This window comes from Saccopteryx bilineata, chromosome 1, assembly GCF_036850765.1.
Source record: "Saccopteryx bilineata isolate mSacBil1 chromosome 1, mSacBil1_pri_phased_curated, whole genome shotgun sequence".
NCBI lineage: Eukaryota > Metazoa > Chordata > Mammalia > Chiroptera > Emballonuridae > Saccopteryx > Saccopteryx bilineata.
In genome coordinates this window covers 145,647,727-145,667,236 of record NC_089490.1, presented here as the reverse complement: position 1 = coordinate 145,667,236, position 19,510 = coordinate 145,647,727, and the positions used below count along the sequence as shown (strand labels likewise).

Genomic DNA, 19,510 nt, shown 5'->3' with positions numbered 1-19,510 from the left:
CTGCTTGCTTTAGAGGACCTCACCATTACAAACACAAAACAATTTTATTGAAGAACCCAGGACACCACTGTCATGGGAGATAGAGCTGGCTGGCATAGAACAACCATAACTCTAAACATCGCAACGTCACTCTTGGTATTAATTCCATTCAGGCCCCAGGAGAGTTCTTCCCAACCTCTCTGGCCGATGCCCTAGTGGGGCCTAGTGTGTCTGACTTCTGTGATCTGGTTGTGCCAATGATGGAAACAGATGCTGCTTTGGGATATGACGAAGACTTGAGTGCCAGACAAGCTTAGGTAGGAGAAAAGGCAAATTATCACATGTATTAGTTTCTCAGGGCTGTGTAGGGAAAACAGCTCTGTTAGGCTTGTTTCCTTGAATTTTGCATGGTTGGTGTGTGAGCATGTGGCAGAGCCACGTGTTTGTAGCCTACATTAGTCTGTGGGTGCTTGCCCTCAGGGCAGTTTTTGCAGACCGCTAACCTGCCACCATGAGGTATGGATTGCTTGCCTGCCACTGCGAGGGACCATTTGGTGGATCTCTTGCCCATCATTGTGAGAAGAGGTTTCCCCCCACCTGTTTACTTGCCCGCTATTGCAAGACTGTAATAAACAGGAATGGCCCAACGCTTTCTGGCTCTGCGATTCCTCTACCATCTGCCTGAATCCAATATGATCCTGCCTGGCTTCAGCCACTGGCATTACAGGCTGCCATAACAAAGTCCCACAAACTAGGTGGCTTAAAACAGCAAAAAGTTAGTCTGACAGTTCTGGGGGCCAAAAGTGCAAAATAAAATGTGAGCAGGACCATCCTTGCTCTGAAGGCTCTGGAGAAAGAGCCTTCCTGACTGGGATCCTTGCATCTGGCTTAGAGAAGTGTCACTCCAGTTTCTGCCTCCATCACAGTGTTCTTCCCGAGCGCATGTCTGGAAACTGCCATTGGATTAGGGCCCATCTGAATGAAATATGCTTTCATCTTAACTCAATTACATCTCCTAAAACTGTTTTCAAATAAGGCCATGCTCACAGATTCCAGGGGTTAGGAGTTCAATGAGTATCTTGGGGTGAGGGTACACAATGCAACCCACAACACCTTGTCTAATGAACTCTGTTCTTGCCTAACTAGGTATCATTTCCCAACACTGTCAAGTTCCCAGTGAATGGGCTCTTTCTGTTGCAATGAAGGATTCCAGAGAGAGTGACCAATTAGCATATTTGTTACCTTTGCACAAGGAGGCCAAGAAGTGTTTGGTAGTATTAATCGACTCTAAAATTTGCATATATGTAGACCCTAATGTAATAGGTGTGAAATATAATACCAATTCTTTACAGTGGCAACTAAAGGAATATTAGAATTGCAACTTGTTTTATTTTCACAAAGGTATTAAACAGGATTTATTTTAAATCTCAGCTCTAGCCTAACCAGGCCGTGGTGCAGTGGATAGAGCGTCAAACTGGAATGTGGAGGACCCAGGTTTGAGACCCCAAGGTCGCCAGACTGAGCGCGGGCTCATCTGGTTTGAGCAAAGCTAACCAGCTTGAGCCCAACCAAGGTCGCTGGCTCAAGCAAGGGGCACTCACTCTGCTGTAGCCCCCGGTCAAGGCACATATATAAGAAATCAATCAATGAACAACTAAGGAACCACAGTGAAGAATTGATGTTTCTTGTCTCTCTCCCTTTCTGTCTGTCTGTCCCTATCTTTCCCTCTGACTCTCTCTGTCTCTGCCACAAAAAATAAAATAAAATCTCAGCTCTAAATTATTTTATTTATAAATAACTTTATTTGCTTATTTAAATTAAATTAAATTAATTAAAATATTTATTTTGAATCATTTTATTTAAACTTTTGATAGTCACTAAATATATCATTGATACCGTGCAAGGTTTAAAGAAAAATTCGAATTTTTTTAAGAAAAACCTTTTTTTAAAAAAATATGATTATGATATGAAAAGTTTTTTCATTTGTGTTCTAGCTTCGGGAGATCAGGGGCACCAAATGAAGGTGAGGGTAGACCCCGGACCCACGTCGATTCTCTTCACTTCCCCACCCAAGTGGATTTTCGGAGACAAGAAGACCCCCCCCCATGCACACACTCCGCCCCATTGAAGGTCACAGGATCCTTCTAAGGGGCGCGTCGCGCCTGTAATGTCTTCATATGGTCGCCAGGTGACGCCAAAAACAACAGAAGTCCTCCGGGGTTTACTCCTCTCTATGATCCCTGTGGTAGCTCACGGCAACCCGGAAACGGTGACTAGCGCAGTGGGAGTGCTTCCGAGTAGGAACGAGGTGACCTGGCTGTCGCAGAAATCTGTAGCGACAGCAGCCATGGGGGCGCACCTGGGCAGGCGCTACCTGGGGGATTCCTCAGGGGAGCCCGACCCCCTGCGGATGCCCACCTTCCCTCCCGACTACGGCTTTCCTGGGCGCAAGGAACGCGGTGAGATCCAATGCGCAAGCGCGGCTGGCGAGAGTGGGACGCGGGTGCCTTAATCCCAGGGTCCGCGGGGCTGGGGTTAGCACTGACCTCGACCGGGGGCAGTACAGAGGACAAGCGTGACCCTGCCTGAGCGTGGAGACATTCCGGGCAGAAGACACGGTTTGAGCAAAAAACCCAGGGCAAGAGTGGCGATATGGGGCTAACGAGGCGCTCGAAGCTGGACGTTGTCCTGGAGTCAGTGGGGAGCCATGGGAGGGTTTATCACGAAGGGATGTGTTCACTCTCCGTCTGTCCCGATGTCACTGCTATTTCTAGGTATGCGCAAGAACACAAAGGGGCTTACGCCGTACGTACTGTCCTGCACGTTGCCTTTTTATTTAGTAATATCATAAACATACCGAGCGCCAGTCCAGTGCCAAGTCTTCTAAATTGCACACCGCGGATTCAGCAGGCACTGATTAAAGGAAACTTGCAGCACTGGGGGTGAAACAGCGGCACCTGGCAGATCTTGGGGAGGTACCTTGGAGTTGTATTAAGGCTGGCTTCTAGGAGGCGATAGCTGAAAGCGAGACCTCAGGGGAATGAGTAGGAGTTGACCTCACGGAGACCCGGGAGAGGAGGGGAGAGCGTCGTTTTGTAAGTAGGGGGTGCACGATCAGATTTGCTCTGTCCAAAGGTCGTGTTGGCTGCTGGGTAGGCGACGACTTGGAGGCAGGGAGACCTCTAAGTGCAGAGAGGCGTTGATTTGAGAGAACGTTGGGAGGTGGACTCCTCCAGTGGCCCAAATCCTGGTGGCTGTTCAATACTACCTGAACCGTCAGTGCATTGATCCACCCACCTTCTTACACGTTAACCCTTCCCACTGCTTCTCACAGCCTGCTTTGCCCCATCTGTTTTGCAAACACCCATAGACCCCTGCTCCTCTCTCCTGCTTGGCTAAGCCAAAACCCTGGTTAAACCCAGCTCCCCTTGGCCGGAGACCCTATACAGCTGAACATCATGGGAAGAAAACAGCCTCTTTTCTCCCCGTGGACCCTTTGTGCTGCTGGCTTTCCCGTTAGATTCCCTGGCCCTTCATTCTTCCACTCCTTGCTGGACAAGCTTTCTTTCGGAGTCCGCACCTCCTTCCCACTTCCTTTGGGCTAAGTAACTTGACATCCTCTTAAGAAAATAGAAGCTGCCAAAAGAGCTCTCGTGGCTCCCTAGCACTTCTCTGCTATTACTTAAGATCATCTGACCCAGAAAGCCTCCTTGTGCCCTCCAGTGCACCCTCTCACCTACCCAAGTGCACCTCTACCATTCTCCCTTTCTCCTGCAACATTGGTTTTCCTATCAACATGCAAATAGTTACTTGTACTGTTTTAAATCCCCTCCTGGACTACCTCCCCCTCCAGGTATGTCCCCACTTCAGTGTAGGAGCTCTTGTCAAGTTTCCCACACACACTGTATCCTCAAACCCCATTGTCAATTCTCAGTTCTAAGGAAATCCACTGCAACAGCATCAGACACAGCATCACTGCCACTTTTTTTTTTTTATCACTGCCACTTGACAGCCCTTCTTCACCTGCCACCAGGACCCCTGCCTGCCTCACTGTGGGCTCCTTCACTGATTCCTCCCAACTCCCTGTCTCATAAACGTTGGAGAGCCCGAGGGCTCAGGCCCCTGTCTCCACTGCCTCCCTGGGGTTCTCTACTAGTTCCCTAGCTTCAAATGCCTTCTGTGTACCAGTGCTTCCATGTTTTTATTACCAGCTGAGCCTTGACCCTGAACTCCAGTCTCGTGGACCTCACTGTCTGCTTGGCATCTCTACGCGATGTTAACAGGCATCTTGCACTCAGCAGGTCCAAAACAGAGCTCCTGACCTCCCAACCGAGCACGTGCTGACCACATGCTCAGTCCAAAATCCCAGGTGCATCCCAAGGCCTGTACTCTCATGTCAAGGCCTTTGTACCTGTTGTTCCCCTACTGGGAATGCTCTTTGCCCAGGTGTGTGCGCGTCTCACTCCCTCACTTTCAGACGCCATCCTCTAAGAAAGCCCTCCATCTAAAGTTGTGACCTACCTCCCAACACTGCCTCTCTCCATTGCTTTGTTCTTCTAATACTTATACTTGTGATGTTGTGTGACATCAGCCCTGTCTGTACTGTGCCTCCCTCCAAGGGCAGGCTCCTTAACACCTAGCACACAGGAGGTGCTTCATAAATCCCAACTGCTGACTGATTACCCAGCACCAGGCAGGGAGCAGTCATGTTGCTGTGGAGACCAGCAGGGGGGCTGTAGGTGGATTACTAGCCTTGAGCTCAGACAAGGTAAGGGTGGGGGTACCAAGTTAGGGATCAATCTATGGGGTGGCGGTCGAAGCCATTGGGTTAAAATAAGCAAGGCTCTCAGCACTGAACCTCAGGAAGCCAGTCATAGAGATGGAAGGAAACCAAGGAGGGTTGGGGTAGGAGAAAGCCAGGGAAGAGAATATCCAAGAAAGAAGCGAGAGGCTGAGGAAGAGCAGTGTTGTGGGGTCTGAATTGCCCTGCGAGAGCCTTGTATGGGCAGTGTGGAAGCTGGCGGGAGTTCCACTCGGGACAGATGAAGGCCTGGGCCCAGGTGAGACAGAGGCAAGGGGTTCAGAAGTGGAGGGAAAAGAAGTGAGTCGGGCAAGATTACAGGTGAGCTAGGAAATCACCAGCATGGAGTATGCGCCCACGACTTTCAAGGCCCAGTCAGCCTCTTGAAGGTTGATTTGGTCTGGGGTCAGGTTGTGGATGGGGCCCGAGCTCAAGGGCTAGTGCAGCTCTCAATGAGGGGGGCACTAGCACTTTGCATTAGTTCCTCAATGCTCACCAATTGACTGGAGTTAGACCACTCGTTGGGGGAGGAAACTGAAGTTTCAAGAGGCCATACCTCGTCGAGAGGGCAGAGCTGGGGTCCAGGTCAGCCCAACAGCTCGGCCCCCACACTGGGCTGGGCGCAGCAGAGGGGAGTGCTGGGAGAAGATGGGTTCAGCAGCGTGGGGCTGTCAGGAGAATGACCAGAGGGAGGAGGATCCAGAGTGGGTACTGAGGTGCCTGGGGTGATGGGGAGAGGGACCCTTCCCCTGTCTAGGCCTGTGTCTCGGTTGCCTTTGGCAGATTAGACAAGGACACTCCACCTGTCAGAGTATGGCTGTCATCTGCTGCCACATTGTTGACCTGTGGTGGGCAGGGCAGTGGGGGAAGGCCCTGAGCTGTGGCTCCTGGTTGCAAGTGGGCTGGCTGGGCCTCCCTGGCATCAGGGCATGACGGGGAGCCTGCAGTAGGTAGGCCCCCAAAAGCCGGCCCGCTGAGCCTGGCCGCTCTCTCCCCAGAGATGGTGGCTACGCAGCAGGAGATGAATGACGCTCAGCTGGTGCTCCAGCAGCGGGACTACTGCGCCCACTACCTCATCCGGCTGCTCAAGTGCAAGCGCGACAGCTTCCCCAACTTCCTGGCCTGCAAGCACGAGCAGCACGACTGGGAGTACTGCGAGCACCTCGAGTGAGCCCGGCCTGCCCCGCACTCCCCACCTGGACCAGGCCCCGCACTCCCCACCCGGACCAGGCCCCGCACTCCCCACCCGGACCAGGCCCTTTGGGTGTTGTCTGTTGGCTTTGAGGCCACCTGCGAGATGGCCAAGCCAGAGTTCCAGGGTTCACTGGTGTCCACCAGAGGCAGGGACATATCCCAGGCTTAAACCATAAGCACAGCCCTCCCCAGAGTGCTCTGGGACAGAGGTAGCCTGACACCTCTTCTCCCACTCTGCTCTGCCCACAGTTACGTGATGCGAATGAAGGAGTATGAGCGGGAGCGGCGGCTGCTCCAGCGGAAGAAGCGGCGGGAGCAGAGGGAGGCGGATCTGGCCAGAAGCCAGGGGCCCAGCGAGGTGGCCCTATAGTGGGCCTGCCCACCACCCTGTGGACCAGTGGAGAAATAAATGTCTCCAGGCCCTCAGCCAAAGCCCTGCCTACTCCTTTGGTCTATTGGTCCCCAAAGCCCTTGAAAGAAACATGCAGAGTCTGAGTCTGGCTGGACAGGCAGATTTTATTCCAGGGGCTGGGCAGTGGTATACCCCAGTTTCTCCCCCAGAGGGACATGGGATGGGGGTATAAAAGCCTGGCTCTTCAGAGCGTGACTGGTAGGAGCCGGGGGGTGGGTGACTCAGAGCAGGAAGGGGATGATGGGCATGCGCAGGGGTGGGTAGTCTCGGAACTCCTTCAGGTAGCTGTGGTGCTTTCCCTTGGCCCAGATGGTCATTTGGATGAAGCCCACCAGGGAAAAAAGAGCCACTGCAGGGCAGAGCAAGGGGGTCAGGGAAGGTGCACAGCTGGGAGGGGGGGGGAGGCGGGGGCCGGCTGAGGGAGGGGCTCACCTGGGAGACACTGTGTCATGATGGCAAAGCCAATCCAGGACCCCAGCTGTAGGCACAGGGTGGGAGGTGAGGCCAGCTCTCCTGTTAGGGCTTCAGCCACACCCTAGGCCACCTCCCTCCCAACCTTGGCTTTCCAAGTGGAAGGTAGGAACCAAACTCTAATGCCTGGGGCACCAAGTAAAGGCCTACATGATGAAACTGCCTCTCAGTCCTCAACAGCCGCAAGCCCAGCCTCACACAATTCCCAGCCCCCAGAGGACACAGTCTCTGCATCTCCAGATGCTCCAAGTTCAAAGTGCAACAGCAGCTGCAGAGCGAGGCGACACCCTCCTAGGGACTGGCCCCCACGTGTAGCCTGAAGCCCAGGAGGGAGAGGGAAGCAGGGCAGGCCTTACCTCATAGGTGTAGTTGGGGCAGGACACCAGCAGGAAGAGCCATGTGAAGGGGTTCTTAGTGGGGTATGGGATCTTTCTGGTCTTGGATCCTGACAGGCAGGACGGGAAGGGTGAGTGAGCCCCTGGTCCCGCCTGCCTACCCCCCTGCCCAGAGCTGGCCACTTACCAGCCGGCCGCAGGTCCCGCAGGGCCATGTGGATGGAGAAGTTGCCCAGCTGGCAGATCTGTCAGAGGACTAGGATCAGCCCAGAGACCCCCAGACCCAACACCCCATCGCCCATACCAGCCTGCTTACCACAAAGATGGCGAGTGCCAGTTTAATCTGCTGAGCTCCATAGGCTGAAAAGAAAGCAGAGAGTGGAGGCCAGTGAAGGAAACAAGAGCCTGGTGGGGGGATGGGGACTCCCAACAGCAGGGCAGGGTCCCAAAGCCACTTACTGGGGGGCGTGTAGAGAGGGTGGTTGATGTAATAGGCCATCCATGCAGCGAAGCCCCAGTAGTAGGTGCAGTTCTGAAAAGGAGCAGGGCCAGGGTCCAGGTAGGCCAGGTGAGGGAATGGGGTGCATGGTAAGAGGCAAGGGCGGAGCTAGGGTGAGGGAGATGGCCAGGGGAGGGGCCAGGGAGAACTGGATCCTACACAAGGCAGGGCTGGGGTCTCACCTTGAAGATGTTGCGCAAGGGCATGGTGCCATGAGAGAAGCGGTGTACGAAGAGTGTCTCCAGCAGGCGCTTGACATAGTGGAATGAGTGGCAGATGCAGGCAAGGCTGGGAGAGGGGGACTGGCTCAGAGGAAGCCCGTCCACAGGCCTCTCCCCCCCCCCGCCCCATCACCCTCTCAGGCCTAGTTCACTCACTGCACCACCGTGTGACGGCTGGACGTGAAGTCGTATTTGTGGCCATAGATGAAGGGCACCCGAAAGTAGAATAGCAGGTAGATGAAAAGGGGTCCCGCATACTCTGTCAGGAAGACCTGGGAGGATGGCGGCAGGTGAGTCACCCCAACGTGGCTGACAGGAGAGGTGGCTGTAGGTAGTAGGACTCACCGTCACCCAGCTGATCTGAGCCCCCAGGTCCCGGAAGTACAGTGTGGCTGTGGTGCCCACAGGTAGCTTCTGCAGAACATCCTCATCCTTCAGGGACTTGCCCTCTGCAGAGAGGCAGGCCACGGCTCAGGAGCTACCCAGACCTTCACCCACTGCCACCAGTGACCAGGGGTGGCCAAGTGACAGCTGTACTCACTGGGGTCCAGGCGGAGGGACTGGCGGGCAGGGTACCACTGCGGATCTGCAGGGAGAGCAGGGTGTCACAGCGTATAGCTTGGTGGGGCCCCAAGAACCCACAGCTCCTCCCGCCATGTCTAGGCCTCTGTGGCTCCAGGACACAGCCCAGAAGAGCACAAGCAGAAGCAGGATGTTGTCCTTCCGAAAACCAAGCAAGGGCATTCCTGCCAACGACCACGTGGGGGCATTGCAACAGGCAAGCTCAGAAAGTCCTGGGCACCACTGGGGGTATCTCTGCAGGCCCTAGAGGGACAGACTGGCAGGAAGGATCCCACCCAAAGGCCCCTGCCCAGAGAGGCTTCAGGAGGCAGTGAGGCTGGGCCCTAGACTTACGGCTCTTAGTGAAAAGGTTCTTGATCTCTGCAATGGTGGCATGGGGCTCCACCTGGGAGAAGCATATGCCGAAGGGTAGTTAGCCCAGGGGGAGCCCAGACCCCTGATCCAGGATCCTTCCTGCTGAGGTGGGGAGCAATGGGGGTCTGGGAAGCTGCTGTGGGATTGGGGAGGGTTGGGGTCCAGGCCCCCACATACACACAGCCAAGTGAAGCAGCAAGAGCCTGCCAGAGTGGAGATGGCAATGGGTTTGAGGGCCCAGTTTTATAAGGCGGCCAGGATGCCCCCAGCCAGGCTGGAAGAGAGTTTGAGCATGGAAACCTGGGCCTGCTTCTCTGCCTCTCCTCTCCACCCCAACCCACAACTCCTCCAGAGTAAAGGCCCGCAGTCCAGGCCAGACCTCCCTGGGAAGGGACAAGCACCTTCTCCTGGCCTGGCCTCAGAAGGGGCAGGTCACAACTCCACCTCCCTCCCAGCCTGAAGCCCTCAGGGTCCACTACGGTTGCTTCACTTACTCTTGCACCAGGAGGCCAACTCCCGGCCAAACTCTACCCCAAGCTGGCAAGGAAAGGCCCAGGCCTGGGTATAGTACCCCTCATATGTACCCCACCCCCACCCCCAGGGAGGGAGTGAAGCATCAGGACAGAGGTTGGAGGGACACTCCCGTCTCCCTCAGGGCCAGCAGCCCCCAGATGGAATGGGGTCATGGCCCAGCATACTGGCCCAGTGCAGCCGGCGCTGCAGTCCTACCTTGTCCAGGAAACACAGCTTCTCTCGAGTCTTTGCATCCAAAATCTCCACCTCAAAGAAGAGAACACCCTTTTTAGGTTTCTTGGCCACCTTGGGGGGTGCAAGTCGGGGGAGGCCATTGAGGCTGAAGCCAGGGCTGGGGCCAACTCCCTGGCTGGCCTCCCGGGCCACCATGCTCATACTCAGGTCCATGCTGCCCTGCTCTGCCTGTGAGGCCAGTGGCTCAAGCTGCCGGCCGTCTGCCCCCACTACTGACCTCCCCACGCGCAGCTCTCTGAGCCAGTCCACACGATCAAATTCTGCCATGGTGCTGGAAAGGAGCCCACGTCTTCCCTGGCACTGCCGCCTTCTGTGCAGCTGTAACCCGAGTGGCCACACGGCCATGCCCAGCTAAATATAAAACTGCCCAGACTGAGCCCCCAGGAGCCATGGCACAAACCAGGGACAGCCCCCAGGGGTTTGGTCAACCTAAAAGGCTTCAGAGAGGACCCGGCCCCCAAAGAGCTCCAGTGGGCAGGTAAATCCCCAGAGGAAGGCATGGAGGTACATCCTGGCCCCCACACCTGGTGCAGGGTGAGGGCCAGTCTTAAGAAGGGTGAGACGCCAGCGGGCAGCCCACACCCCGGCACCCAACTGGGCCGGCAGAGTTCACTGGGCTTGGAGAAATCCCAGCTATTTTGAGAATCTGAGAGATAGATCATCCATTTCCCCTTCTGAGCTGTAAAACACTCGGATTATTTCCCTTGTGCATTTGTGATCCCAGAGAGGTGACAAATGCCAGAGTTATTGGTGCAGAAAGCCTGCCTCTGTAGAGAGGGTCAGAAAACCTGGAAGTTTCCAGAAAGCACCCAGCCTGGGCTGATGAGGCCTCGGCCCCACCTCCTTCACCTCCCTGACCTCCCTCTCCAAACATTTTCACTAGATCCACCCAGACCATGGACCATGTTCAAGGCCACCTTCAGGGCAGTCTTCCCCAACATGTAAACCCAACACAGCTCCCTTGCCCAGACCCTGAGACCCCCAAAGCCCAGAGCACACAGCCTGCACCACCCACGCTTCCACTGAAAACCAGACAGTGGCAGTGCTGACAGGGAGGCTCTGCTGGGCGGGGGCAGCAGCGGGGGATCTGACCCACCCACCCCACACAGGTCAAAGCCCACACCACAGACACAGAAGAGCAGTGAAGGCGGTGAGCTGCCGGGGGACCTGCAGTGGGGCCCAGCAGGCAGGCCGATCCTGAAAGGCCTGAGTGCCACTGAGCTTGTCACAGGCAGTGTCAGGCAGGGCTGGGTCTGTCCCCAGAATGGCCACTGGGCAACAGGTGCTCTTGAAGACTCTTCCTATCCCTGGTGGGCCCCCAGTCAGTGGCAGCCTGGGGAAAAGGAGCAGGACACGAAACCTCAGGCTCCCTGAGGACATGCCACTCTCACCCCCTGGAGCCCAGGGAGAGGGCTCCCCTCACACATATCCCAACATGAGAGGCAGGGCATATGGTGGATGGTACATGGGACTGCATCTGGCTTTGCCAAAGTGATTTCTCTCCGGACCTCTGCCCCGGGGCAGAAAGGAAGGTGTGCGCTTCACAGGACTGTGAAGGTCCCGTGAGATAATGCCCATGAAGCGCCAACGTGGTGCCTGACAGATACAGTGACCCAAAGCCTCAGCCCCGTGGAGCTGCCCCCAAGGGAAGGGCCCTGGGCCTGGGTTCAGATCCCAGCTCCCCTGCTGAACAGCATGTCTGTGGTTGTAGTGCCCGCCCCCATCATGGACATGAGGGTAGAAAAGGGCCCAACCCCCAAGATCTCGGCCAAGCCACCTATTGTTAACACACTAGAAAGAGCTCTGCCAAGCTGTGTGGCCTTGGGGCACAGGTGAGTGAGCCCCTCTGAACCACAGGGGTAAGCCAGCGAAAGGCGCCAGAAACAGGCAGCTGGTCAAACCACCAAGGAGACTTGTGGGAGAGGGAAGAGGCACACATGAAATGTACTAAAAGGGCTAGAACAGGAGGGCCCTGGGCAGGCACAGCCCTGCCCCGTGGCTGCAAGTATATTAATAGTTGCTGGGTCCCAGGTGGGCAGTGCCCACATGCCTTTGGAGCCCTGTGGTCCATAGGAAGGCAGCACCGTGCCTACAGGGAAAGAGGCCTCCGAGTTCCTGCTGAACCACTCAACAGCTTAAAATACCACCAGACCTCTCCCTGCCTGCCAGCTGCTGAGGAATGGCTGAAACCCTACCCTCCCCTAACCAGGCCCAGGCCCAGGCCCAGGAGGAGAGGACGGCCATCGGGGCCCAACTGGCTGCTGGGAGAGGAAGCTGGGCAGCAGGAGAGGGCAGCCAGGAGAGGGTCCACACTCCCAGCGGCCGCCACACTGCACCCAAGCCAGCCCAAGGTCAGAGGACAGGAGAAGCTAAGCCCTCACAGAGGTAAGCTCAGCCCAGGGGGCAACACGAGAAGCCTGGCCCACCACGGTGGGGGCTGCCCCAGCTCAAGGCCACCTTGGTAGGACTGGTCCTCCTTTCCTACTTCCTGCCCCTAAATCCTGGGACCCAGAGGCCATATTCACCCCAAAAGAGGTCTGAAAAACCCTGGGGGTGGGGAGTGGGAGGACCAGGACCTCTGTTCTATTTTTACAGTTCCTGTGCTTCTATAATTACTTCAAAATAAAAAGTTAAGTAAAAGTTATGATAGGTAGGAAAAAACCCAAAGTGTTGCTAGGTGAAAGGAGCTAGACACAAGAGTCCCACATTTGAATGAAATGTCCAGAATGGTTCAACCCGTAGACAGACCTCAGACTGGGAGCTGCCTGGGGTTGGAGGAGGGCAAATGGGGAGTGTTGGCTAATGGGGACTCAGTCCACTTTTGAGGTGATGGAAAGTTATGGAACTAGATAGAGGTTGTTCGTTGTACAACACTGTGAATGTACAAAATAGGTAATTTTGTTACATCAAATTCATCAAAATTTTTTACAGGGAGAGGGCTAACAAACAGGTCCCAATTACCCATCAAAAAAAACGATCCCTGAGCAGGGAGCAGCAGCGATTCCTGACCCCAGCCCCTACCCACCCCATCCAGACTGAGGGCCTGAAGTGGGAAGCCTAACACATGCTTCCCAGTCTTGTCCTTGTGTGCACCCCACAACTGCAACCCTCCCGACCCCATTGCCACCCCACCCCCTGCTGTGCCCAAGTATACCTCCCATGCCCTATGCTAGACACACACAGACACACACCATATGCCTGCCCAGCCCTGCTGCCAGTCTAGGGTAGGGGCCCAGGAACGGGGTCAGAGGGCATAGGCAGCTGCCGAGCACAGGAGAGGCGGCAGCCCAGGCCCCATCGCTAGGGAGGAGGCAGGCTGAGGGGCAGGGAGGACTGGTGGGCTCTCCTGTGGGGCACAGCGACAGCCCTTCCTGGCCCCCTCTTGGAGGGAGGCAACATGTTCTACTCTATGAATGAATAAAGCAAGGCCTGGGAGGGGGTCACTGGCCCAAGGTCCACTGATGGCCACTGGGAGGGAGTGTGGCCCTGTGGTCTACAATGGACAGAAGACAAGGGCAGGGCACCCTGGCCTAGGACATATGTGAGGAGAGTTCCACTGGCCTGGGAGGAATTCTCACCAGGAGGCCTGACATTCTGGGGCCCAGCTAACAGCAACTCGTGGCAGACCAAGGTGGCAGCGGGGGGTGAGGGGGGATGACCAGGACAAGGGGCAAGGCCACGGCCCACGCCACAACAGTGGAGGAGCAGACACCACACTGTGGTCCTCCTTAGCCCAGAGAGGAGCATCCAGAGCCGCTGTCGAGCAGTAGGTCACCTGGCCTTCACTGTCTTCACAGGAATAAAAATGTTACTGATCAAGATAGCAGTAGTAGAAAGAGGGGCACTGTTTTCTGAGCACCTGCTCCAAATGCCAGTGCTCAAAGCTGTCAAGGAGGCAAGGTGCTGAGAAACCAGAGCACAATTATGCAATGGTAAGAGACGCAGGGCCTTTGCACATGCTGTTCCAGCTGCCTAGAACACTCTACCTCAGACCCCACAGGGCTTCTCCCTTACCTCCTCTAGCCTGCAGATGACTCTGCAGTGAGTGTGGCCTTTCCTGACAATCAACTTAAAATATCAAGCCCAGACATTTACCATCTATCTCCACTGGGCTGGCAGCTGTGTCCCAGCACCTAGAACATAGCCTAGCATGGAGCTGTACTCCGTAAACACCTGTGTAAGGCACCCAGCCAAACACTCACCTATTTCCCGGCTGTGTGGCCCTGAACAAGTTACCCAACCCATCTGAACCTCTGTTTCCTCATCTACAAAGACAGCTGCTCCCACCTGCCATATCACAGGATTACTACAAAATTTATAGAGATAACAACAACCAAAAGAAGTACAAAGCCTATCCAGCCTAGAATATTATAAAGAATAAATATAATAGAGACCAATACTAGCAATATAGCACTGCTATATTGTCCAAGGAGCCAGGCCCCTTCTCCCCAAACCCTGGCCGTGGCCATGAAGGGGCACAGCCACAGGACATCAAGGTCAGAGGAGGTGGTGCAATGATACTTCATCCAGCTGCTGACAATGAGCAAAACCCTAACAATAGCAAGACACATGTGGGCAAGAGAGGTCGGGCCTCTTCCACTGTCCCTACTACAGTTCACCACAGTGCTGGAGGCTACCATATCTCTGCTGCCCCCTTGTGGCAATGGCCTCTGTCCACAGTCCCATGCCCTGGAAGCGTGCTGGCAGCATCCTCATTCCACATAATCCCACATCCCAATTCCCACGTCCCAAGTCTGGTACAGGACAGGACCAGAATGGGACCAAGAAAGTGAAAGTTAAACCCAGCTCTGCCACTTACCAGCCATGAGGATTCAGGGAGCCTCTGCCCCACATACATTCATTCATTCATTCCTACACCCCTTCCACAGCTGGGTACTACAATGAACAAAACCAGGGCCCTGACCTGACCAGGCAGTGGCGCAGTGGATAGAGCATCGGACTGGGCTGCGGAAGACCCAGGTTCGAGACCCCAAGGTCGCCAGCTTGAGCGCAGACTCATCTGGTTTGAGCAAGGCTCACCAGCTTGAGCCCAAGGTCGCTGGCTTGAGCAAGGGTCACTCGATCTGCTGTAGCCCCCAGTCAAGGCACATGTGAAAAAACAATCAATGAACAACTAAGGAGCTGCAATCAATTGGTGCTTCTCATCTCTCTCCCTTCCTGGCTGTCTGTCCCTATCTGTCCCTCTCTCTGACTCTGTCACAAAAAAAAACCAAAAAAAAAAAAAAACCCAGGGCCCTGCCTCCAGGAGACCTGCACTGCAGTCTGTGTGTACTTGAAAGTAGAGAGCAGAGGGCAGGGGCAGACAATAATGGCATGATTTGTCACCAAAGGTTGCAAAGAAAAAGAGAAAAAGACAGAGAAAGGGTGGCCATTTTAGGCTCATCCCATCAGTAAATCAGTCAGTGGCCTCAAGGTGGAATGCCACATCCAGGGCCTGAGACAAGGGGCTGGAAGAGGCCCAAGAGTCAGCATGGATTCCAGGTCACCCTCCAAACCTCCCACTTTTGCAGTTGGAACTTCCATGCATCCTAAGATGGGACCTGCCCAATGGGTATGGGTGAGGACAGTGAGCCCAGAAATACAAGTTTCCAGCCCCCTTTCTTCTCATCTTCTCTTGTCCCTATGGTAGCCAAGGGAGCAGGAGCCATGAGCTCTGTTTCACAGACAAAGCACAGCTTGCCTCCAGCAGGCTCTCTGGGACGCCACAGGGGACTGCCTGCCAGGAAAGGGCCCTTAAACTGGGCTGCTGCATGCTGGGCAGCCTGACAGCACCCATCCAGTCTGCAAGGGTATGTGTGCCCTGGTGGGGCACACGTGTACCCAGGCTGGAGCATAAGAGACCCGCTGGGGCGCAAAGCCCACTCAGAGCAACCTAGGATTCCAGGAAAAGATGAAAATAGCCCGACAGATCCTTCAGCTGGCCAGCTCAGGCACTCAGCTCCTACTGCCCCCAAGCAGGGTACAGGGGCTACCACACCAGGGGATGGAGGCCTGGCCTGTCTCAGTACCTGGCCAGCTGACGAACTTCACAATGCGGGGGCTTGAGTACACTTGCCGGACTCGGCAGCTCAGCACTCTCGCCTTCCTTTCCCTTACACTTTCCAGAAATATCGAAGTCACACTTCTCCTGCCAGAGCAGCTGAAAAGACCTTGGTCTCAGCTGCCAGGAAACCAACACAGGCCACACCTGCTCAGCCAGAAATACCTCCTTCCCCAGTGGCCTCGCCTCATGACCCCATTTCTCTGGGGTGCCCAGGGCAGCTGTGATGGGGGTAGAATGTCATCACCCAGACTGGGAAGGGCAGAGAGACGCTGACCATGCCCAGATACCCAGCCCACCAGCTCCCACCCCCCATGCCCACCGGCCAGATGAGGGCTACTAGGTTCTGAACACAAATGTCCCTAGGCCATCCCCAGGGCCAGGAAAAGTGGGAAGAGTACCACACAGCCTGTTAGCGACCAGCCTCAGAAATCATTCTTCAGGTGCCTAGGTGCCTGTGTTGGTCACTGCAACCATAGCAGGCCCAAGATGAAGAGGATGTTGAGCCACCACAGCAGGGACTCTGGGTCTGGGGCCTGGGGCTGACCAGCTGCTCACCGGCATCCACAGCCCACACACTTCCCTGGGTGGTAACAGGCTGTACCTGTTCCATTTGGAAGTGGCACTACAAGTAACGTATCAGATGTTGATTTCGTTCCAAGGACTGTACTAAGACCTTCACCTGTATACCTCACCTAGCTTCACCTGGGCCTGTGTCCCCTGTTAAGCAGTTCACATAACTGGACTCAAAAACAAAGGGACCCTTATCCTGGTTGGATACTTCAGCTGGTTAGAGCATCATCCCAAAATGCAAAGACTGTGAGGCAGGGCACATATAGAAACAAGTCAATGTTTTTGTCTATATCTATCTTTTTCTCTTCCTCTCTCACTAAAATCATATCAATTTAAAGGGGGGGGGGGGCTTGCCTAACCAGGCGGTGGCACAATGGATAGAGCATCAGACTGGGATGTGGAGGACCCAGGTTTGAGACCCCGAGGTCACCAGCTTCAGCGCGGGCTCATCTGGTTTGAGCAAGGCTCACCAACTTGAGCCCAGGGTCGCTGGCTCAAGCAAGGGATTACTCAGTCTGCTGTAGCCCCCCAGTCAAGGCACATATGAGAAAGCAATCAATGAACTAAGGAGCCGCAACGAAGAATTGATGTTTCTTTTTTTTTTAATATTTTTTTTATTGATTTTTAGAGAGAGAGGATAGAGAGAGAAAGAGAGAGAGAGAGAGGGAAGGGGGAGGAGCAGGAAGCATCAACTCCCATATGTGCCTTGACCAGGAAAGCCCAAGGTTTTGAACCTGCAACCTCAGTGTTCCAGGTCGATGCTTTATTCCACTGCGCCACCACAGGTCAGGCTGAATTGATGTTTCTCATCTCTCTCTCTCCCTTCCTGTCTGTCTATCCTTATCTGTCCCTCTCTCTGACTCTCTCTGTCTCTGCCACACAAAAAAATAAAAAATAAAATAAAAGTTGGGGGGACTTGCCTAAGACATGTAGCCAGGAAGTGCCAGAGCCAATGCCAACCCAGCCTGCTTGGGCCCACATCCCCTGCTTACCATCACAATGCAGTACAGCCTCCACTCTGAAGAGCAAAACTATATGTAACAGGAAAAGGAAGGAAAACCCTGGAGCAGACAATCTGGAAGGCACCCCCTCCCTGCTGACACTCCGACTTCAGCACACCAGTCTGGAAGGTCTGAACTCAGCAAAACTTGCCACCTTCACGGGGAGTGCCCTGCCGGGGAGCCCAAAGACTGGGCCTACTCGGCCCTGGCCTCAGCCTCCCTTGACCGCAGAAGTCAGACCTTATTGAGGGCAAAAGGCCTGTCACCTCCTGACACCACACAGAGGGCCCAGGCAGGCTCAGAAGCCGTCTTTTTTTTTTTTTTTTTTTACAGGGACAGAGAGAGGGATAGATAGGGACAGACAGACAGGAATGGAGAGAGATGAGAAGCATCAATCAGTTTTTCATTGCAACACCTTAGTTGTTCACTGATTGCTTTCTCATATGTGCCTTGACTGCGGGCCTTCAGCAGACCGAGTAACTCCTTGCTCGAGCCAGCGACCTTGAGTCCAAGCTGGTGAGCTTTTTGCTCAAACCAGATGAGCCCACGCTCAAGCTGGCGACCTCAGGGTCTCGAACCTGGGTCCTCAGCATCCCAGTCCCACTCTCTATTCACTGCACCACCACCTGGTCAGGCCAGAAGCTGTCTAAACACTTCCTACATGGTTTCCTGTCACAGGCTAAGGCCATCAATAGGCCCAGAAAAAGTGCCTCGGGTGGGCCAACACTGAGCGAGAGGCAGTGCAGAGGCCAGAGACCAACTGTTTCTGCCTAGGCCTTGGCTTCTCCATCTGGTCAATGGAAATGTTCCTAAGAGGACCTAACACAGAGGACTCCTCGAATAAGCCTTGCCCAGTGGTCCTGAACCTGCTTGTGAGATCCTAGACAATGAAATCAGGATTGCTGATGGGGCCCAGAATCCACAGCTTCAAAAGCTCCCAGGTGACAGATGGAAGCGACCCCCTCAGCCTGGGCTGCCTTCCTCAAACAGACTTCTGCCCTCTGGAACAAGCCCAAAACGCTTACAACTGATGCAGCCCTCCTAGACCCTCCCAGAGCCTCCCAGTGGGGCCTGGGCCAACCCCTGAGGTCCCACCCCTCCCCTGGGTGTGAACACACAGCCTCCACTGCCACCGGCTCCCTCTCAGATTGGCAGTTACACCATCTTACAGAGGAGGAGGCCAAAGCTCAGAACCACAAGTCATCAGCCCAAGAGCACACGGGCTACAAGCTCCGGGAGCAGGACTCCATCTGTTTCTGCTCCGTAGGAACTGAACACCCTCCTCCAGACATACACCCCTGCACCCCACAGCCAGGTCGAGGTTGGTGACGTGTGATCTCTCTGTATCTCTGGGCAGGAAGGCACTATCAGATCAGAAAGCTGGAAGAGGCCAGAGATGCTGACCCCTGTGGACACAGGCTGACCAAAGCAGCAAGAGGAGCTCATCCGGGCCAACCCCTCACCTGTGCCTAGCACTCCCAGCCCAACAGGCAGGTTAGTCCACCCTGGGGGAGCTCAGCTTGCAGAACAGCCAGTCTGGGAACCACGTGACCAGCCTTACACAGGCAGCAGCAACTAACACCTCCCACACACTCACAATGTACCAGACATGGAGGCATGTCCTCCACGTGAATTATCTCTTTACCATTAATCCCCTTGTGCAGATGAGAAGACAGTCTTAATTCATTCCCTGCATAAATACTGATTAAACACCTGCTACAAGCCACGCACTGTTAGGGGCTCTAGTAATTCTGTCATAGGACAGACAGAAATCCTTGCCCATGCAGAGCCGACATTATAGTCAGGGAACACACACAATTAAGCAGTTACACATAACATAAGAAGATGACATCTGCCATAGAAAAGGGAGACAGGGAGTGGGAGGTGAAGGGACGGGGGCTGGGGATGGGGGACAGTTTAATATAAAGTGCTCAAGAAAGGCCTCCCTGAAGGGACACTGTCCAAGGCCCTGAAGACAGTGAAGGAAAGAGCAGTTCGGAGGTCTAGGGAGAGCATCCTGGGGGGAGTGGCCTGTGAGCATGCCTGGTGTGCTCACCGACACAGCAGAGGCCCCTGCAGCAGAAGGGAGGGGGGAAGGGGAAAGTGGGAGGAAGTGAGGGAACGATGGTGATGCAGGGTCTCAAGGGCCAAGTGAGGACTTTGGCTTCTACTCCCAAGTGAGGTGGGAGCCATAGAGAGTTCTGGGAAGAGCAAGAACATGACCTGACCTGAGTTCTCAAAGGATCTCTCTGAATGATA

General features: G+C 54.8%; 2 protein-coding genes across 3 annotated transcripts in view; one reads left to right on the top strand and one right to left on the bottom strand.

Annotated features, from left to right (window-relative positions):
* Window positions 1-2,243: 2,243 nt before the first annotated feature.
* NDUFB7 (NADH:ubiquinone oxidoreductase subunit B7) lies at window positions 2,244-6,406 on the top strand. Its single transcript, XM_066272501.1, has 3 exons — window positions 2,244-2,438; window positions 5,779-5,947; window positions 6,224-6,406. Exons 1-3 carry the CDS (start codon window positions 2,327-2,329, stop codon window positions 6,342-6,344), a joined length of 402 nt encoding a protein of 133 aa, XP_066128598.1. The 5' UTR covers window positions 2,244-2,326; the 3' UTR covers window positions 6,345-6,406.
* A 64-nt stretch (window positions 6,407-6,470) lies between these two features.
* Window positions 6,471-19,510, bottom strand: part of TECR (trans-2,3-enoyl-CoA reductase) — a 28,010-nt gene continuing 14,970 nt past the window's right edge. For both annotated transcript variants that reach the window (XM_066272387.1, XM_066272397.1), the window contains exons 2-13: window positions 9,578-9,628; window positions 8,828-8,879; window positions 8,454-8,498; window positions 8,258-8,361; window positions 8,069-8,184; window positions 7,874-7,979; window positions 7,652-7,724; window positions 7,509-7,552; window positions 7,380-7,437; window positions 7,214-7,302; window positions 6,819-6,864; window positions 6,471-6,735 (exon numbers count right to left, since the gene is read on the bottom strand). In XM_066272387.1, coding sequence (XP_066128484.1) covers window positions 6,608-6,735; window positions 6,819-6,864; window positions 7,214-7,302; window positions 7,380-7,437; window positions 7,509-7,552; window positions 7,652-7,724; window positions 7,874-7,979; window positions 8,069-8,184; window positions 8,258-8,361; window positions 8,454-8,498; window positions 8,828-8,879; window positions 9,578-9,628 — 912 coding nt within the window. In that variant the 3' untranslated portion in view covers window positions 6,471-6,607. The remainder of the gene's footprint in view (window positions 6,736-6,818; window positions 6,865-7,213; window positions 7,303-7,379; window positions 7,438-7,508; window positions 7,553-7,651; window positions 7,725-7,873; window positions 7,980-8,068; window positions 8,185-8,257; window positions 8,362-8,453; window positions 8,499-8,827; window positions 8,880-9,577; window positions 9,629-19,510) is intronic.

Coding starts and splice junctions, on each gene's coding strand:
- NDUFB7 (XM_066272501.1), top strand. CDS start 2,327: ATGGGGGCGCACCTGGGCAGGCGCTACCTGGGGGATTCCTCAGGGGAG. Junction 2,439..5,778: donor TCCTGGGCGCAAGGAACGCG/GTGAGATCCAAT, acceptor CTCTCTCCCCAG/AGATGGTGGCTACGCAGCAG. Junction 5,948..6,223: donor GAGTACTGCGAGCACCTCGA/GTGAGCCCGGCC, acceptor CTCTGCCCACAG/TTACGTGATGCGAATGAAGG.